This window comes from Muscardinus avellanarius, assembly GCF_963383645.1.
Source record: "Muscardinus avellanarius genome assembly, chromosome: 2".
Classification (NCBI taxonomy): domain Eukaryota; kingdom Metazoa; phylum Chordata; class Mammalia; order Rodentia; family Gliridae; genus Muscardinus; species Muscardinus avellanarius.
This window is the reverse complement of record NC_137787.1, coordinates 130,619,616-130,634,066: the sequence shown is the minus strand read 5'-3', so window position 1 is coordinate 130,634,066 and position 14,451 is coordinate 130,619,616. Positions and strand designations below refer to the sequence as shown.

The window sequence follows — 14,451 nt, the reverse complement described above, 5'->3', positions numbered from 1 at the left end:
CCCCCAGCCCAATTTTTACTCTTTTTTAAAAGATATTTTTATTGGTGCATTGTAGTCAAACATCTCAATGGAATACAAGACTTGTGAGGGTACAAGCACACATCATCCAATTAGCCTTTATCCTATCCCATCCCATTCCCTCCCCCTCCCTTAATCCCATGCTTGATTTAGTGATTAACTCTGATATATTTGTTTACGTACATCAAGTGCTTTAAAGAGATTCCATCTTCCCCCATCCCATCCCCTCTGATCACTCACCTTAATTGCTCCTCCATAGGACCCTTTCTTCAACTGGATTTCCTCCTATTACCCAATTCTTTCTAGTTTTTTGCATATTAGGGTAAGCATCTGATTTTTTAATTTTCTGTGATATTTCTCTGTGTATGCCGCATTGTAAGTTCCGATCCCACTCTTGGAGGCCCCGGCACCGGCCTGGCCACCAGGCAGGCTCTGATCTCAGCCTCGCTGGCTCCAGCACCAGCCTTGCCTCATGGCAGGCTCCAATCCCAGCCTCGCTGGCCCCGGCATGGGCCTCACCCCTCGGCAGGCTCCAATCCCAGCCTAGGAGGTCCCAGCACCAGCCTTGCCTCACAGCAGGCTCAGATCCCAGCCTCACTGGCCTTGGCACCGGCCTCACCCCTTGGCAGGCTCCATTCCTGGCCTCAGAGGCCTCTGCCCGGGCCTTGCCTCACGGCAGGTTCTAATCCTGGCCTCGCTGGCCCCGTCACCAGCCTCACCCCTCAGCAGGCTCCGATCCCGGCCTTGGCAGCCCGGCACCAGCCTTGCCTCACAGTAGGCTCCAATCCCAGTCTTGCTGGCCCCAGCACCTGCCTCACCCCTCGGCAGGCTCCAATCCTGGCCTCGGAGGCCCAAGCACCAGCCTTGCCTCACGGTAGGTTCCGATCCCAGCCTTGCTGGCCCCAAGGGAAGACAAAACTCATTGCCACTAGGTACTTGGGGTCCCATCTTTTGCAAAAGACATGTACTGCTTTCTCATATTAGAAAAAAAAATGTAAGAATGCCGGGCACGCTTGTAATCCCTGCGCTTGGGAGGTGGAGACAGGAGGATCACTCAGGTTCGAAACTAGCCTCTCTGGCTTAAGAGACCCTGTTTCCAACCCCCCCCCAAAAAAGGTCTGGGAGTGTAGCCAGGAGGTAGAAAGGTTTCCAAGAACCCCAGTACCACCATGAAGAAGAAGAAGAAGAAGAAGAAGAAGAAGAAGAAGAAGAAGAAGAAGAAGAAGAAGAAGAAGGAGGAGGAGGAGGAGGAGGAGGAGGAGGAGGAGGAGGAGGAGGAGGAGGAGGAGGAGGAGATGATGATGATGATGATGATCTATAAACAACCTACTCTTTATTTTGAAATAGGGTCTCACTGAGTTGCAAAGGGTCTCACTAAGTAGCTGAGGCTATCTGAGAATCACGATCCTCCTGTCTCAGCCTCCCAAATGCTAGAATTACAAGTGCGTGCCACCACACCCGGCTGTTAACTGGCATTTTAAATAGTCAACTACTTTCATTATTAGGTCTCTTGTACCTAATAATGTACCACAAGTTTGCATCAACTCAAAAGAAAAAGACAGCTATCTGGCTTTTAGCCAGGGACCTGTCCAAATGAAGAGAACCTCCTTTTCAACCTTCTGCTCCCAGTTGGGCAAATCATCCATTAGACTAAAAAGTACAAAACTGTAGCCAGATGTGGTGGCAACACCTGTAATCCTAGTGCTTAGGAGGCTGAGACAGGAGGATCGCAAGTCTGAGGTTAGTCTCAGCAAGTGGTGAGATTCTCAGCAAACTAGCAAGACTGTGTTTCTTAACAAAATATAGGGCTGGGGACATAGCTCAGAGGTAGAATGCCCAAGTTCAACCCTCAGCACCACATACACATACACACAAAAAGTACAAAACCGTCTAGATGAGAACCTACTCAATGAAAGAGAGGATTACAACTAAGACACCTGACACTATCGCCTGCTCTTATTACAAACAACTCTGAGAAACTCGTGGGAAGTTGAGATGCATGTCATCATCAAAGTACTCAAGCTTGCCTCTATTCTCTAACAATCAAGATAATAAGATATTTCTCTTTTTATGTTTCTCTTCTCTAATAATAAAAATACCAGAAGGTCTAACATATAGAAAATACTGTGTGTTTCCCAAAAGAAAGCAGAAATAGAATATATGGCTTTCAATAAGAAAGAATCCTTCCCAAACAGTTTCTCACCAAGAGACTGACTGCCAAATCACTATTTTTAATCCTTTTCAGACTAAGTACAGACTGTATATTTTAACAATTTCTGGGCTAGAATGATTATTTATTTGTTATAAATTAATGTATTGCTATAGTGATTTGTAAAAGAGTCATTATTCACAAGGTCCATTTCTATAAAATATTAGTGAGGTTAGTCCCTGCTATTAGTGATTAAATCGAGTAACTGGCCTGTTTTAATTGATTTTCTTGGCATACTGGACTTTCAAATATTTTATTTGCTTTTTATATTTTTATTGGTATTTACAGTCTCACATCATAATGTAGTTCACAGTGACGATGACATACATCAGTGATATATTTTACTATATATAATACAAAAAAAGTTTCAAAGTAGAACTGATTTCAAAACCTGGCTTTCTCTTTTACTACTAGTCAACTTGAAAAGTTAACTAACCTCTCTTATTCAGTTCATCATGTTGCAAAACAAAACAAAAAATGCCATTTAAACTGGGGATTGGCAAGTAAAAGCCTGCCCTTTTACAAAGTATTTGAAGTCTTGAGGACCAAGTGGTCTCTATTGCAACTAATTTTCTATTATAATGCCAAAACCGGCCACAGACAACACAGATTTGAGTGTTTAAAATACTATAGGCATAAATATATCACTTTGATCTCACTATATGGTATAATTACAATGTACCAATAAAATTATTTTAAAAAGAAAAAATAAATGTACATTTCTGTATAAAATATTGGTGCCACATATAATGAAATGAAACCATAAGTCCCATTAAGCAAAAATACAAATAAAAATGACATATATATATATATATATATACACACACACATACATATATATCCTTAAACCTCTAATTTCTGGATTTAATATTAATAGTTTTAAGCCACCTTTTGAAATATTAAGGGTCTACATTTTCTAAGTCTCTCTCAACTTTCTAACTATCAACATGGTTCAATTAAATTACCAATATCTTTTCCATGTCTAAAATGTGAATTCCCAACTATATTATGATGTGAGACTATAATGCATCAATGAAAATATTAAAAAAATAAAAATACCAGTTCCCTATCCAGACATGCAAAGGAACTTTAATGTAACATGGTAATAAAAATGTATTGGTGCTTACCTTATGGTAAGTGATTAACATGTATTGAAAGTATGCAGCACAAAAATCTGTGCCATACTGCCTACATCATAATTTAGTACCATATGAAAATAAGAAGGTAGTTTCTCATGATACTAAAACCCTAAGAAAAACAAAACAACACAAAAAAAAAACAAAGAATAGGTAACATCACATTTCTTGAGACACCAATAACATGATAATATGGCAAGAAAAAGAAATAAAATCCTAAAAGACTCCATTCAATTAGGTCTATTTACCTCTTCCCATTGAAGTAAAAGGGATTGAATCCAGGGTCATTCTACCTCTGAGCTAGACCTTCAGCCCTGTCTTATTTTTACGTTTTGAAACAGGGTCTCACTCACTAAGTTGCTGAGGCTAATCTTGAACCTGCATTCCTCCTGTCTCACCTTCCTAAGTACTAGGATTACAGGCATGCGCCACCACTACCAGCTAGAAATAGTATTTTTGGTACTGGGGAGTTAACCCAGGGGCATTCTGTCTGAGCTAACCCCAGCCCATGTGTGTATACATATAAAAATATATAAAGATATATATTTATTACATGTATTACATATTTTAATATGTATTTTTTCTTTTTTTTCTTTGAAACAGGGTCTCAAGTTGCTGAGGCTGACCTTGAACCTATGACTCTCCTGTTCCTATTGGAACCCCCCAAGTACTGGGATTACAGCTATCATATCTGGCTTTATCTATCATTTGTTTTGAATTGCTTAATCTCCTGCTGATGACAAAATCTTCTAAAAAAAAAAAAAAGCCAACTATTTTATTGTGTATGGGCCCTTTAAACAATGCTTGCATTACATAGTTTTACATTTTCAAATACAATTACTTCTTTTCTATAAAATCTAATATAATACAGAAGAGGAAAAGAACAGTTTGATTTTTGAGACATACTTCACAGCATTTAAATCCAGTGTTGCATACAAGTAATACAAGCACTTCATCCGTTCTGTAGTTTCCAAATTGTGGGGAACCATGTATTGAGCAAAGATCCGTTCGACAAGTAATCTACAAAAGAACAAAGAAGGAATAACACTGATTCTTTTTAAATATACTAAATTTATATATAGAATTCCAAAATACATAAATAACACATAACTGGAGAAGTTCCTGCTATCCTGAGTGGAGATGAAACTTCCAAATCACTGCCTTCTTTTTGAACAAGAGGATTCAGAAAAAGGATTTGACTCAACATACTAGAATAGCCCTACACCCAGCTAATTACTATTTCATGAAATAGTTGTACATCAAGGACTCGATTTCTTAATTACTTAGTATAATAAGGGATCTAAAAAGTATACCAGGACTGTACATGATGGCAAACACCTATAATCTCAGTACTTTGAAGGCTGAGACAGTGACTGCAGGTTCCAGATTAGTCTCAGCAACACAGTGAGACCCAATTCAAAATAAATATTAGAGTTGTAGCTAGGAGGCAGAATGCCCCTGGGTTCAATATCCAGCTCTACACCAAGAGTACTAAAAAAAGTACTAAAGTACTAAAACTGAAAAGTACACCATATCCCTCCAAGTATTGAATACTAAATTTCTTTAAGTTAAAGCTAGCAAAAATTTTTTGAGATTCTTTTGAGTTTTCACAGTGACTATCATGAAAAGAGACCTAGTTAAAAGTACTTAGAAAAAGTTCTGTCTAGGCATGGTGGTCCACACTTATAATCCCAGGTATAGCTCAGAGGTAGAATGCCACTGAGTTCAATCTCCAATAACACACACACACACACACACACACACACACACACACACACACACACAGAATGCCACTGAGTTCAATCCCTAATAACACACACACACGCTCTCACTTCTTTCATGAGCCTGTAACTGCTGCTACCCCAGTTTCCCCACCACAAAGAGGGTACCAGGTCACTGCTCAAAAAGGGAAAAAAAATTTAAAGTGGGGAATCCTTTCAAATCATATAAATTTTTGTGCACTGATACCATTAACTCAAACCCTAAAAACTATAATTAATAAAGTTTCTTAGATAATGTTAACCTAAGAATATCAGTTTCTATAATCTTCAAATTTCAGTAAAACCTATTGCATCTTTTCTCAGTCTGACCCACTTTACAGGCATAATCATTTGGGTCCCACTAACAATCTGTCAAATCAATTTAGACTTTAAGTAGGATTTATGGCTCTATTAACTGCTAAATGGGTATGATCCATATAAAATATACCTTTAGGCAGATCATTTGTTTTTATATAAGATTATAAACTTTTTAGCCTTGAGTAGGACTTACTTTATCTAAAATATGTATAATCCAAAGAGTTTATTTTTATTTGAATTATATTTGAAAAAACATTGAAAGTCAGGTGTAGTGGCACACACTGGTAATCCTAGTACCCGGGAGGCAGAAACAGGAGGGTAACCCATTCAAGAACAGACTCAGCAATTAAGTAAGACCTTGTTTTAAAATGAAAAATAAAACAGGGATGGGAGCACACTGCAGAGGTAGAATACCCTTGGGTTCAATCCCTGATACCATTAAAAAAAATTTTTGAAAATCCTCATAACACAATTACCTATGAAACAAAATTGTAACTTTATACGTTCCTTTTAGATATTATCCTGTTAAAATAGCATATAAAAATGAATATAAAAGCTATGTACTAACAATCAGCCAGAAACACAGGTTCCTATCATTCACAAGCACTTGTGCGCTTGTTTTGTTGTTAGCCCAGTATTTAATGCACAAAGGCAGTATTATTATAAGATTTTTTTATTTTAATGTTAACATAGCCGGTTCAAAGCCAGCCGTGCACAATGGCTTAGGAGACCCTGTTTCCAAATAAAAATGTAAAAATAGGTCTGGGAGTGTAGCCCGGAAGTAGAAGGGCTTCCAGAAACCCCAGTACCACCAAAAAGAAAAAAAGAAGAAGAAAAAAATATTAACATTAATGTAGTACTGGCTTTTAACTCTTAAGAAAATAAAATATGGGCTGGGTGTGGTGGCGCACGCTTATAATCCCCGCGCTTGGGAGGGGGAGACAGGAAGATCACACAGGTTCCAAAGCCAGCCTTGCTGGCTTAAGAGACCCTGTTTCCAAATAAAAAAAGTATAAAAATGGGTCTCTGGGAGTGTAGCCCAGTGGTAGAAGTGTTTCCAGGAACCCTAGTACCACAAAAAAAAAAGAAAGAAAAGAAATAAAAAAGAAAAAAAGAAAAGAAAATATGGGTATAATGTTACTGTGTGTGTGTGTGTGTGTGTGTGTGTGTGTGTGTGTGTGTGTTACTAAGGGTGGAACTCATGGGCTTTTCTCCCTCCGGGCTATACTCCCAGACCTATTTTATATTTTGTTTGGAAACAGGGTCTCACTAAGTTGCTGAGAGCCTCACTAAGTAGCTGAGGCTGACTTCAACCCTGTGTGATCCTCCTGTCTCAGCCTCCCAAGCAGATTACAAGCATGTGCCAACACAAACTGCTATAATGTTACTTTTTAAAACAATGTTTGGACACTCTGGTAAATAATTTGTTAACAAGCCAGGCATGGTGGCCCATGCTTGTACTTGAGAGGCTGAGACAGGAGGATCACAGGTTTGAGGATAGCCTCAGCAACTTAGTGAGGCTCTCAGCAACTTAGTGAGACCTTTGTTTTCAAATAAAAAATAAAATAGGTCTAGAGGTATAGCCTGGAGGTAGAAGGTCCCTAAGTTCCATCCCCAGTATCATACACAAAAAAATTAACAGACTGTTTTGTTTGCATATTAACTGTTGGTTCTGTTTGTTTCTACACCATGCTTTTGGTGTGACTTTCTAAATGTCTTAGAAATTAAAGTTTCAAAAAAAGTGAAGGAACTAAAACAAAGTGCTTGCATAAACCAACTGACTGAGAAGTTATATCATGCTAGACATAAATAATCTCAATACTTGGGAGTCTGAGACAGGAGAATCAAAGGTTTGAGGCTAGTCTCAACAACGTAGCAAGATTTTAGTTTTTTTTTTAATATACTCTGATTGGTGCAGTCTAGCCTCACGACATAGTGTAATTTACTGTGATAGTGGCATACATACACACAGCACTAAGTGAGCTTTCCCTGAGTCCTCTCTCCGTTCCCTACCTTCCCCATAAAGGACAGCAGAACTGGCATTGGTGTTCTCCCATATGTACATAATGTGAATAAAGTGACTCCTTCATTAATTCTCTCCTCACTCTCCCCTAGATGACCTCCTCACTCCACTGGAGTTTCTCCTCCATGATCTAAAGTCTTTATTGTACCCCAATTACTCCCACTTTCTGTATATAAGAGAAAACCTATGATCCTTTACTGTCTGTGACTGGCAAGATCCTGTTTCAAAAAAAAAAAAAAAAAAAAGAGCAGGGGTTATATTTCAGAGGTCAAATGCTCCCTGGGTTCCATCTCCAGTTCCAAAAATAAAAAATAAAATAAGTTCTATCATACCTCAAAACACCAACACATATATACTGTCCTTACCGATCATCAATACTGTTTTGGTAATATATATGTAACAATTTATCCTTAATCCATGATATCTGTTTTGCTGCATCTTTTCCAGCTGCTGATTGTAAAGCATATTTCTTATAAATCTGGGCAAGTCCCATCATGGCTTCTTTGCGTACTCTCCACTTAAAAGAAAAATAAAAAATTATCTTTTATAATGTAAAAATGCTTCCATTATATAGATTCAGTATAGGTTTCTAGTTTTTCATTTCCCTTATATAGTATAAAACAATATATTTTCTTTAGGCCTAACATACTGAATACTTATAAAAATTCAGTTTTTTAAGATAAAATACTATTAAGCTTCAAATATCAAAATAAAACTAATATTTATTTATTTCTACTTACCCGTTTATCTAATGTTCTCTCTCTCACAAAATTAAGTAAATGATCATTAACCAGAAGAATATCCTTTTTAGCAGCTGTAACTATAGACACAATGACATCATGTCTAATAGCTTCCTCGGGGTCATGTGACCTCACTTTAAGATACTCTGAAAGATAAGATTTTCTTTGATTAAAATGGAAATTTAATATTTAAAATATTTTATCACTGCATAATGCCTTTGAAAATAAAATAAAACATGGCAAAAACACTTAAGTTGAAGGTTCAACATTTCAACAAAGTTAAAAGCAAGAAAAAAGAGGAGTAGAAGGAGAAGAAAGGCCAGTCTTTCCACCAAAATATAGTAGTTGCATACAAATGAATAGTAAAATTGTCCTCCTCATTTGCTCAGCAGGGAAACTGATCAGGTGTTTCCAAAAGTCACTAAATTAAGCAAATCATGTAAACAAAGAGTTGTATCAATTCTAACATTTCATTTTTGTTTTCCATATATATGTGGATAAAATATATATCAAGTAGTGCTGTTGAAAAAGGTTATTCAAATTTCATCCCGAAACTAGAAAAACCCTAAATCAGGTTACTCAAAACCATAACTGAAGCTGGGGGCAGTAGCACATGCCTCTAATCCCAGTACTTGGGAAGCGGAGACAGGAGGACTGCAGGTTGGAAGACAGCCTCAGCAACACAGTGAGGCTCTCAGCAACTCAGTGAGACCCTGTTTCCAAATAAAACATAAAATAGGGCTTAGGATGTAGCATGGAGGTAGAATGTCTCTGGGTTTTATATCCAGCACCACAAAAAAATAAATAAATAAAGCTGGGTGTGTGGCTCAGAGTTAGAATGCCCCTAGGTTCAAACCCCAGTACCAAAATAAATAAATAAATAAATAAATAAGAGAGAGTGAGATACTAGCTCCCAAGAAATAGAACAAGAATGACTAAAAATCAATTCTACTTCAATGAACTAAGAAAGGCCAAAGGAAAAGACAGAAGAAATGAAACAAATTTCAATTATGAGTAAGAGATTCAAGTAAAAAACATGGAGTTCACATCTGGCAATACCTGGAAAAAAATCATAACTGGAAAAAATTTTAACATATTAATGAAATATTAGGTTTAAGAGGTACCACAAATAAACATTAATTTAACAAATATAAATTCATCTTTATTATAAGATATAATTTGGTTGTTTGGATTTAGATAAATATAAATAGCTATGTCTATATTCAAACCATGCTTATGACTGAGATTTATTTTCTCTATAAAGTAACAGTTTTACAAACAATTATAATTCAAACACCCATAAAATCACTGCCCATGTTTTAACCCCTCCACTCCGAGCATTCTTTAACAGAAACTATTCTAGGTGAGAAAGACCATATGTTGCTTAAAAAAAAAAAAACTGAAGAAATGAAAATGTTACCTGGCCCAATAAATAAAGTCTTTTGTACTATGGTTTCAAATGAAGCACATTAAATAGACATCAAGTTCATCCTCACCAAGATACATTCTGGAGTTTTTATACATCACTGTACCACAAAAGCAATACATATTATTTTATGTGTCAATTTGAAAGAAAAAAACATTATCAATTTTAAGATGCATCTCAATTTCCTTAAAACCAGTCATTCATAATAAACATAATAAATAGGAAAGCTATTAATTCACATAGATCAACTGTGAGGGAAAAGAAATAGGGAGAAAAAAGAAGAACTTCTCAATTAGCCCAAAAAAGCATCTATTAGTATTCCTTACAATTTGGCAGTGTGCCCCAAAACCTGACTGAAGACACAAGAATGAATTGCACAAATACTGTCAGAAAAAGAAGATAAATGTGTGTGACATTTATTTATACTTAGTCCTGAAATGCAACTAAAATGTTCTTAAAAGGAGCAAGTTACAGGAAGTTATCATAGCAAAAGAAATGACTTGTCAACAAAATTTTGGCAGATGGAGGACAGGTAAATGCCAAAGGATGAAGAAAAGGGATGAAACTCAAATGAGAAAGAAAACAACTGAGCTCATTTTCAGAGTAGAACCCAGAAAATGTTTCTTTTAGGTACCAAAAGAAAGGAGAGATAATATCTACAGTCTAAAACAAGGAGTGACCAGAAATTTACATGACTCTTACCAGTGGTCTACCCTTTGGGAATTGTCTATTAACTTCCCCTCCTTTTCTCCTGCATTCTGAATTCTAACAAGAAGCAGAGATGCTGAGGCCAAAGGATAGTAAGTTCTGGGTCAGTTTTGGCAATTTAGCCAGAGTCTTTCACAATAAAAAATAAAAAGAGTCTGTGGGTATAGCTCAGTAGTAGAGCACATGCATTCAATCTTCAGTACCTACGTAATGAATAAATGAATCAATCAATTGATTAATTAATGCTGTGCCTAAATGATAAAGATGTTAAACTGCTAGCTGGGCACAGTGGCAAAAGTCTATAATTCTGGTTGTTGGAGGTTGAGAGCAGAGTATTGCAAGTTGGAGGCAAGCCTCACCAACTTAACAAGATTCCCATTTCAATATACAAAATAAAAAGGGCTAGAGGTATAGCTCAGTGGTAGAACAGACCTGTCTCTCTCTCACGCACATACAAGCATGTGCACATACACACACACACACTGCAAAACATAAGCTCAAAGAAACACTTGTACAAGAATAGTCAAAATTATCATAATAGTCCCAAACCATAAACAACCCAGATACTTATCAAAAACTTAGTATACAAATTCGGGTAGAGTTATACAATGGACTACTACTCAATATGAAAAAATGATAAGACTAAAAATACAGGTATTGTTTCAAAAATATGTTAAGCAACCATATTATTCATTTTCACTCTCAAAAAGAACAGTATATACTGTTTCGTTCAATATATATGGGGTATAAAAACAGGCATAATCAATCTTTAGTAATATAAATCAAAGAATAGTGGGAGAAAAGTATGAACTAAGAGAAGTACAAGGACACTTTCTGGCATCAGATATCTGTTGTCTCATCAAATATATCCAACCAAACACTTAAGTTTTATGCATATTGTAAGTTAATTACAAATCACTTTTTAAGTTAAAAAAGAAAAATGGAGAATAAGAGAATTTCAGATTTCTCCAAAGTCTGAATTAAACTCTCCAGGTCACCGAGAAAATGACCTCTCATGTTCTATAAAAGAAAGTCTCTCTCTTCTCTCTCTCTTCTCTCTCTCTTCTCTCTCTCTTCTCTCTCTCTTCTCTCTCTCTCTCTCTCTCTCTCTCTCTCTCTCTCTGTGTGTGTGTGTGTGTGTGTGTGTGTGTGTGTGTGTGTGTGTGTATACTAAGAATTGAACCCAGGGGCATTCTATCTCCTCTACTCCATACCCCCCAGGTCTATTTTATTTTTTTATTTTTTGAAAAGGTGTCACTGGGGTGCTGAGAGCCTTGTTAAGTTGCTGAGACTGGCTTCAAATCTATGACTCTCCTGTCTCAGCCTCCCAAGTACTGGGATACAGAAGTACAACACCATATCTGGTTTATAGAGCTTTCTTCAGCTCCCTATAGCAGAGAATTACTAAGCATTTGAGAAACTTATAGATACACTTTTGTTTCCCTATAGCCATATACAAAACACATATCAAAATACAATTTTATTATAAACTATTTCCTTTATTGCTAAAATTAAGTTGCAAGTTTGAGGCCAGCCTCAGCAAATTAGTAAGATGCTCAGCAACTTAGTGAAACCCTGTTCCCAAATAAAGCTCAAAGGTAGAATGTCTCTGGGTTCATCATCCAGTAAGTAGTCAAGACAGTCAGACAGAAATATGAACAATTTTTGACATAGAATTAATTCAAATTTTTTAAGTTTCTTAAAGATCAGTATTAAACTAAAAATATGCTGGAGCTCAATCTATACCTTCAAGAAAAAACTTAAGAATGGCATGAACAAGGAAGATACAATGGGAAAGAAATTTAGCTCTGGAAAGCAGATGAACCCACTTCTTTCATCTCAAAAGAAGCCTGGAGATAAATGCTATGAGGAGTGCCAAACAGAGAACCTCTAAAGAGGGGGAGAAAGAAACACTAACTCAGCTGAGGAAATGAACACCATACTGGAAAAGGAAATTATGTAACGGACAGAACACTAACAACTAGACTCCCAGAAAGATACTAGTCTTCTGGGGAATCTGACTAAAGAAGATATATCTAACTAAACTAAGGGTTTCCCCACAAACTCCTAAAGTTCAGAGTGGACAGACCCTTTCATACAATTTGGACTTTCCAAATGGCTTTTCATTTAGTCACTTCCTTCCCCTTTAATCATGAGCAGATAGCTTTAGATTACCAAGTATTTTGAGGAAAGGTTCTAATATGAAAAATAGAATAGCAAAAAAAAAAAAAAAAAAAAAAAAAGAGTCAAGCCTGGTGGGGTAGGCTTGTAATCCCAGCACATAGGAGGTTCAAACAGGAGGATCGCAAGTTTGTGGACAGCCTCAGCTACTTTAGTGAGGCCCTCTGCAACTTAGTGAGATCCTGTTTCAAAATAAAGAATAAAAATTGAGATGGGGGTGTAATTCAAAGGTAGAATGCCCCTGGGGTCAATCCCTAGGTACTGAAAAAAACAAAAAAAGTAACAAAAGTTACTGAAAGCATATTTTGTAGGGAAAAGCAAATTTCCCTCAAAAATCTAACATTCAGCTTCAGCTGGGTGTGGTGGTGCATGCTGTAATTCCAGTTCTTGGGAGGCTGAAACAGGAGGATCTCAGTTTGCCAACAGCCTCAGCTACTTTAGTGAGGCCCTCTCCAACTTAATGAACCCCTGTTTCAAAATAAGGAATAAAAAATAGGGCTGGGGGTATAGCTTGGAGGTAGAATGCCTCTGGGTTCATCTCTAGTACCCCCCCCCAAAAAAAAGATGAAGCCAGCCTCAAAAATGTAGTGAAGCTCTCAGAAACCTAGTGAGATCCTCTTTCCAAATAAAAAAAATAGAATCAGGCTGGGAGCATAGGCTGGAAGTAGAATGCCTCTAGGCTTAATCTCATGTACCTAAAAAAAACCTAACATTCAAAGCTGGGCATGGTGATTCACACCTGTAATCTCAGTACTTGGATTCCTAACACAGTAGAATCCCAGGTTCAAGGATAGTCTCAGCAAGTAGTGAAGCTCTCATCAACCTAGCCAGATCCTGTTTCCAAATAAAAAATAAAATTGGGCTGGAGGTACAGCTCGTAGAATGCTTCTGGTTCAATCTCCAGTACCATAAAAAAAAAAGAAATTTTATATATATACATATACATATACACACACACACACACATATTCATGATCTCAGAGAAAGGCAGGAGGGGAAGGCAAAGGAGAAGAAAGAATGGATGGGCCCAGTATCAATGCTATACAGAAGAAGCTTAGCGACAAATAATGCAGACCAGGATAGGGCCAGGATAAAACTGGTAAAAATTCTATGACAAACTAGTATTTTGTTTTGTTTTGTTTGCGGTACTGGGACTGGAGCCCAAGGGCATTCTACCTGGAGCTACATCCCCAGCCCAACCACCCCCCCCCTTTTTTTTTAAACAGGTCTCACTAAGTCGCAAAGGGCCTCACTAAGTAGTAGCTAAGGCTGTCCTCAACCTAGATCTTCCTGTCTCAGCCTTTCAAATGCTGAAATTACAAGCGAGAACCACCATAACCATCTTCAAACTACTGTTTTAAAAAAAAATTACAAATGGTTGTGATTGGTTGTGATTTTTATCAGAAGAAACTCAATACCAGGAAGATTTAAGAATTAATAGTAAGTAGGTCATAACAAAAAAAGAGCAATTAAAAATGTACTACAAACTAGGAAGGTAAGACTAAGTAAATAACTAAACAATGTAGATGAGAAAATGATACATCAAAGCCTTTAAGGGTCCTTGCAGAAAACAAATCTAGAGTTCCGATCAATTTTTTAATTCATTACCAATTATGCATCTAAAACACAAACATGAGTGTTAACTTCTGAACCTACAGAAAAAGAGAGAAAATGGTAAAAAAGAAAATGCATCAAAGCCAGGAATGGTGGTGCATGCTTGTAATCCCAGCATTTGGGAGGCTGAGACAGGAGGATCACGGTTCGTGGACAGTTTCAACTACTTAATGAGGCTCTTTGCAACTCAGTGAGACCATGTTTCAAAATAAAAAATAAAAAATAGGACTGGGAGTGTAGCTCGGAGTTAGAATGCCCCTGGGTTTCATCCCCAGTACTGCAAAAAGGAAAAAAAAAGAAAGTAGAAGTTTAACTCCAT

At 37.1% G+C, this 14,451-nt stretch overlaps 1 protein-coding gene across 4 annotated transcripts in view; it reads right to left on the bottom strand.

Annotated features, from left to right (window-relative positions):
* Positions 1 to 14,451, bottom strand: part of PDS5B (PDS5 cohesin associated factor B) — a gene marked incomplete at both ends in the record, with an annotated part of 139,325 nt that overhangs the window by 92,889 nt on the left and 31,985 nt on the right. For all 4 annotated transcript variants that reach the window (XM_080689848.1, XM_080689849.1, XM_080689846.1 and 1 more), the window contains 3 exons: positions 4,270 to 4,383; positions 7,830 to 7,981; positions 8,205 to 8,350. In XM_080689848.1, coding sequence (XP_080545974.1) covers positions 4,270 to 4,383; positions 7,830 to 7,981; positions 8,205 to 8,350 — 412 coding nt within the window. The remainder of the gene's footprint in view (positions 1 to 4,269; positions 4,384 to 7,829; positions 7,982 to 8,204; positions 8,351 to 14,451) is intronic.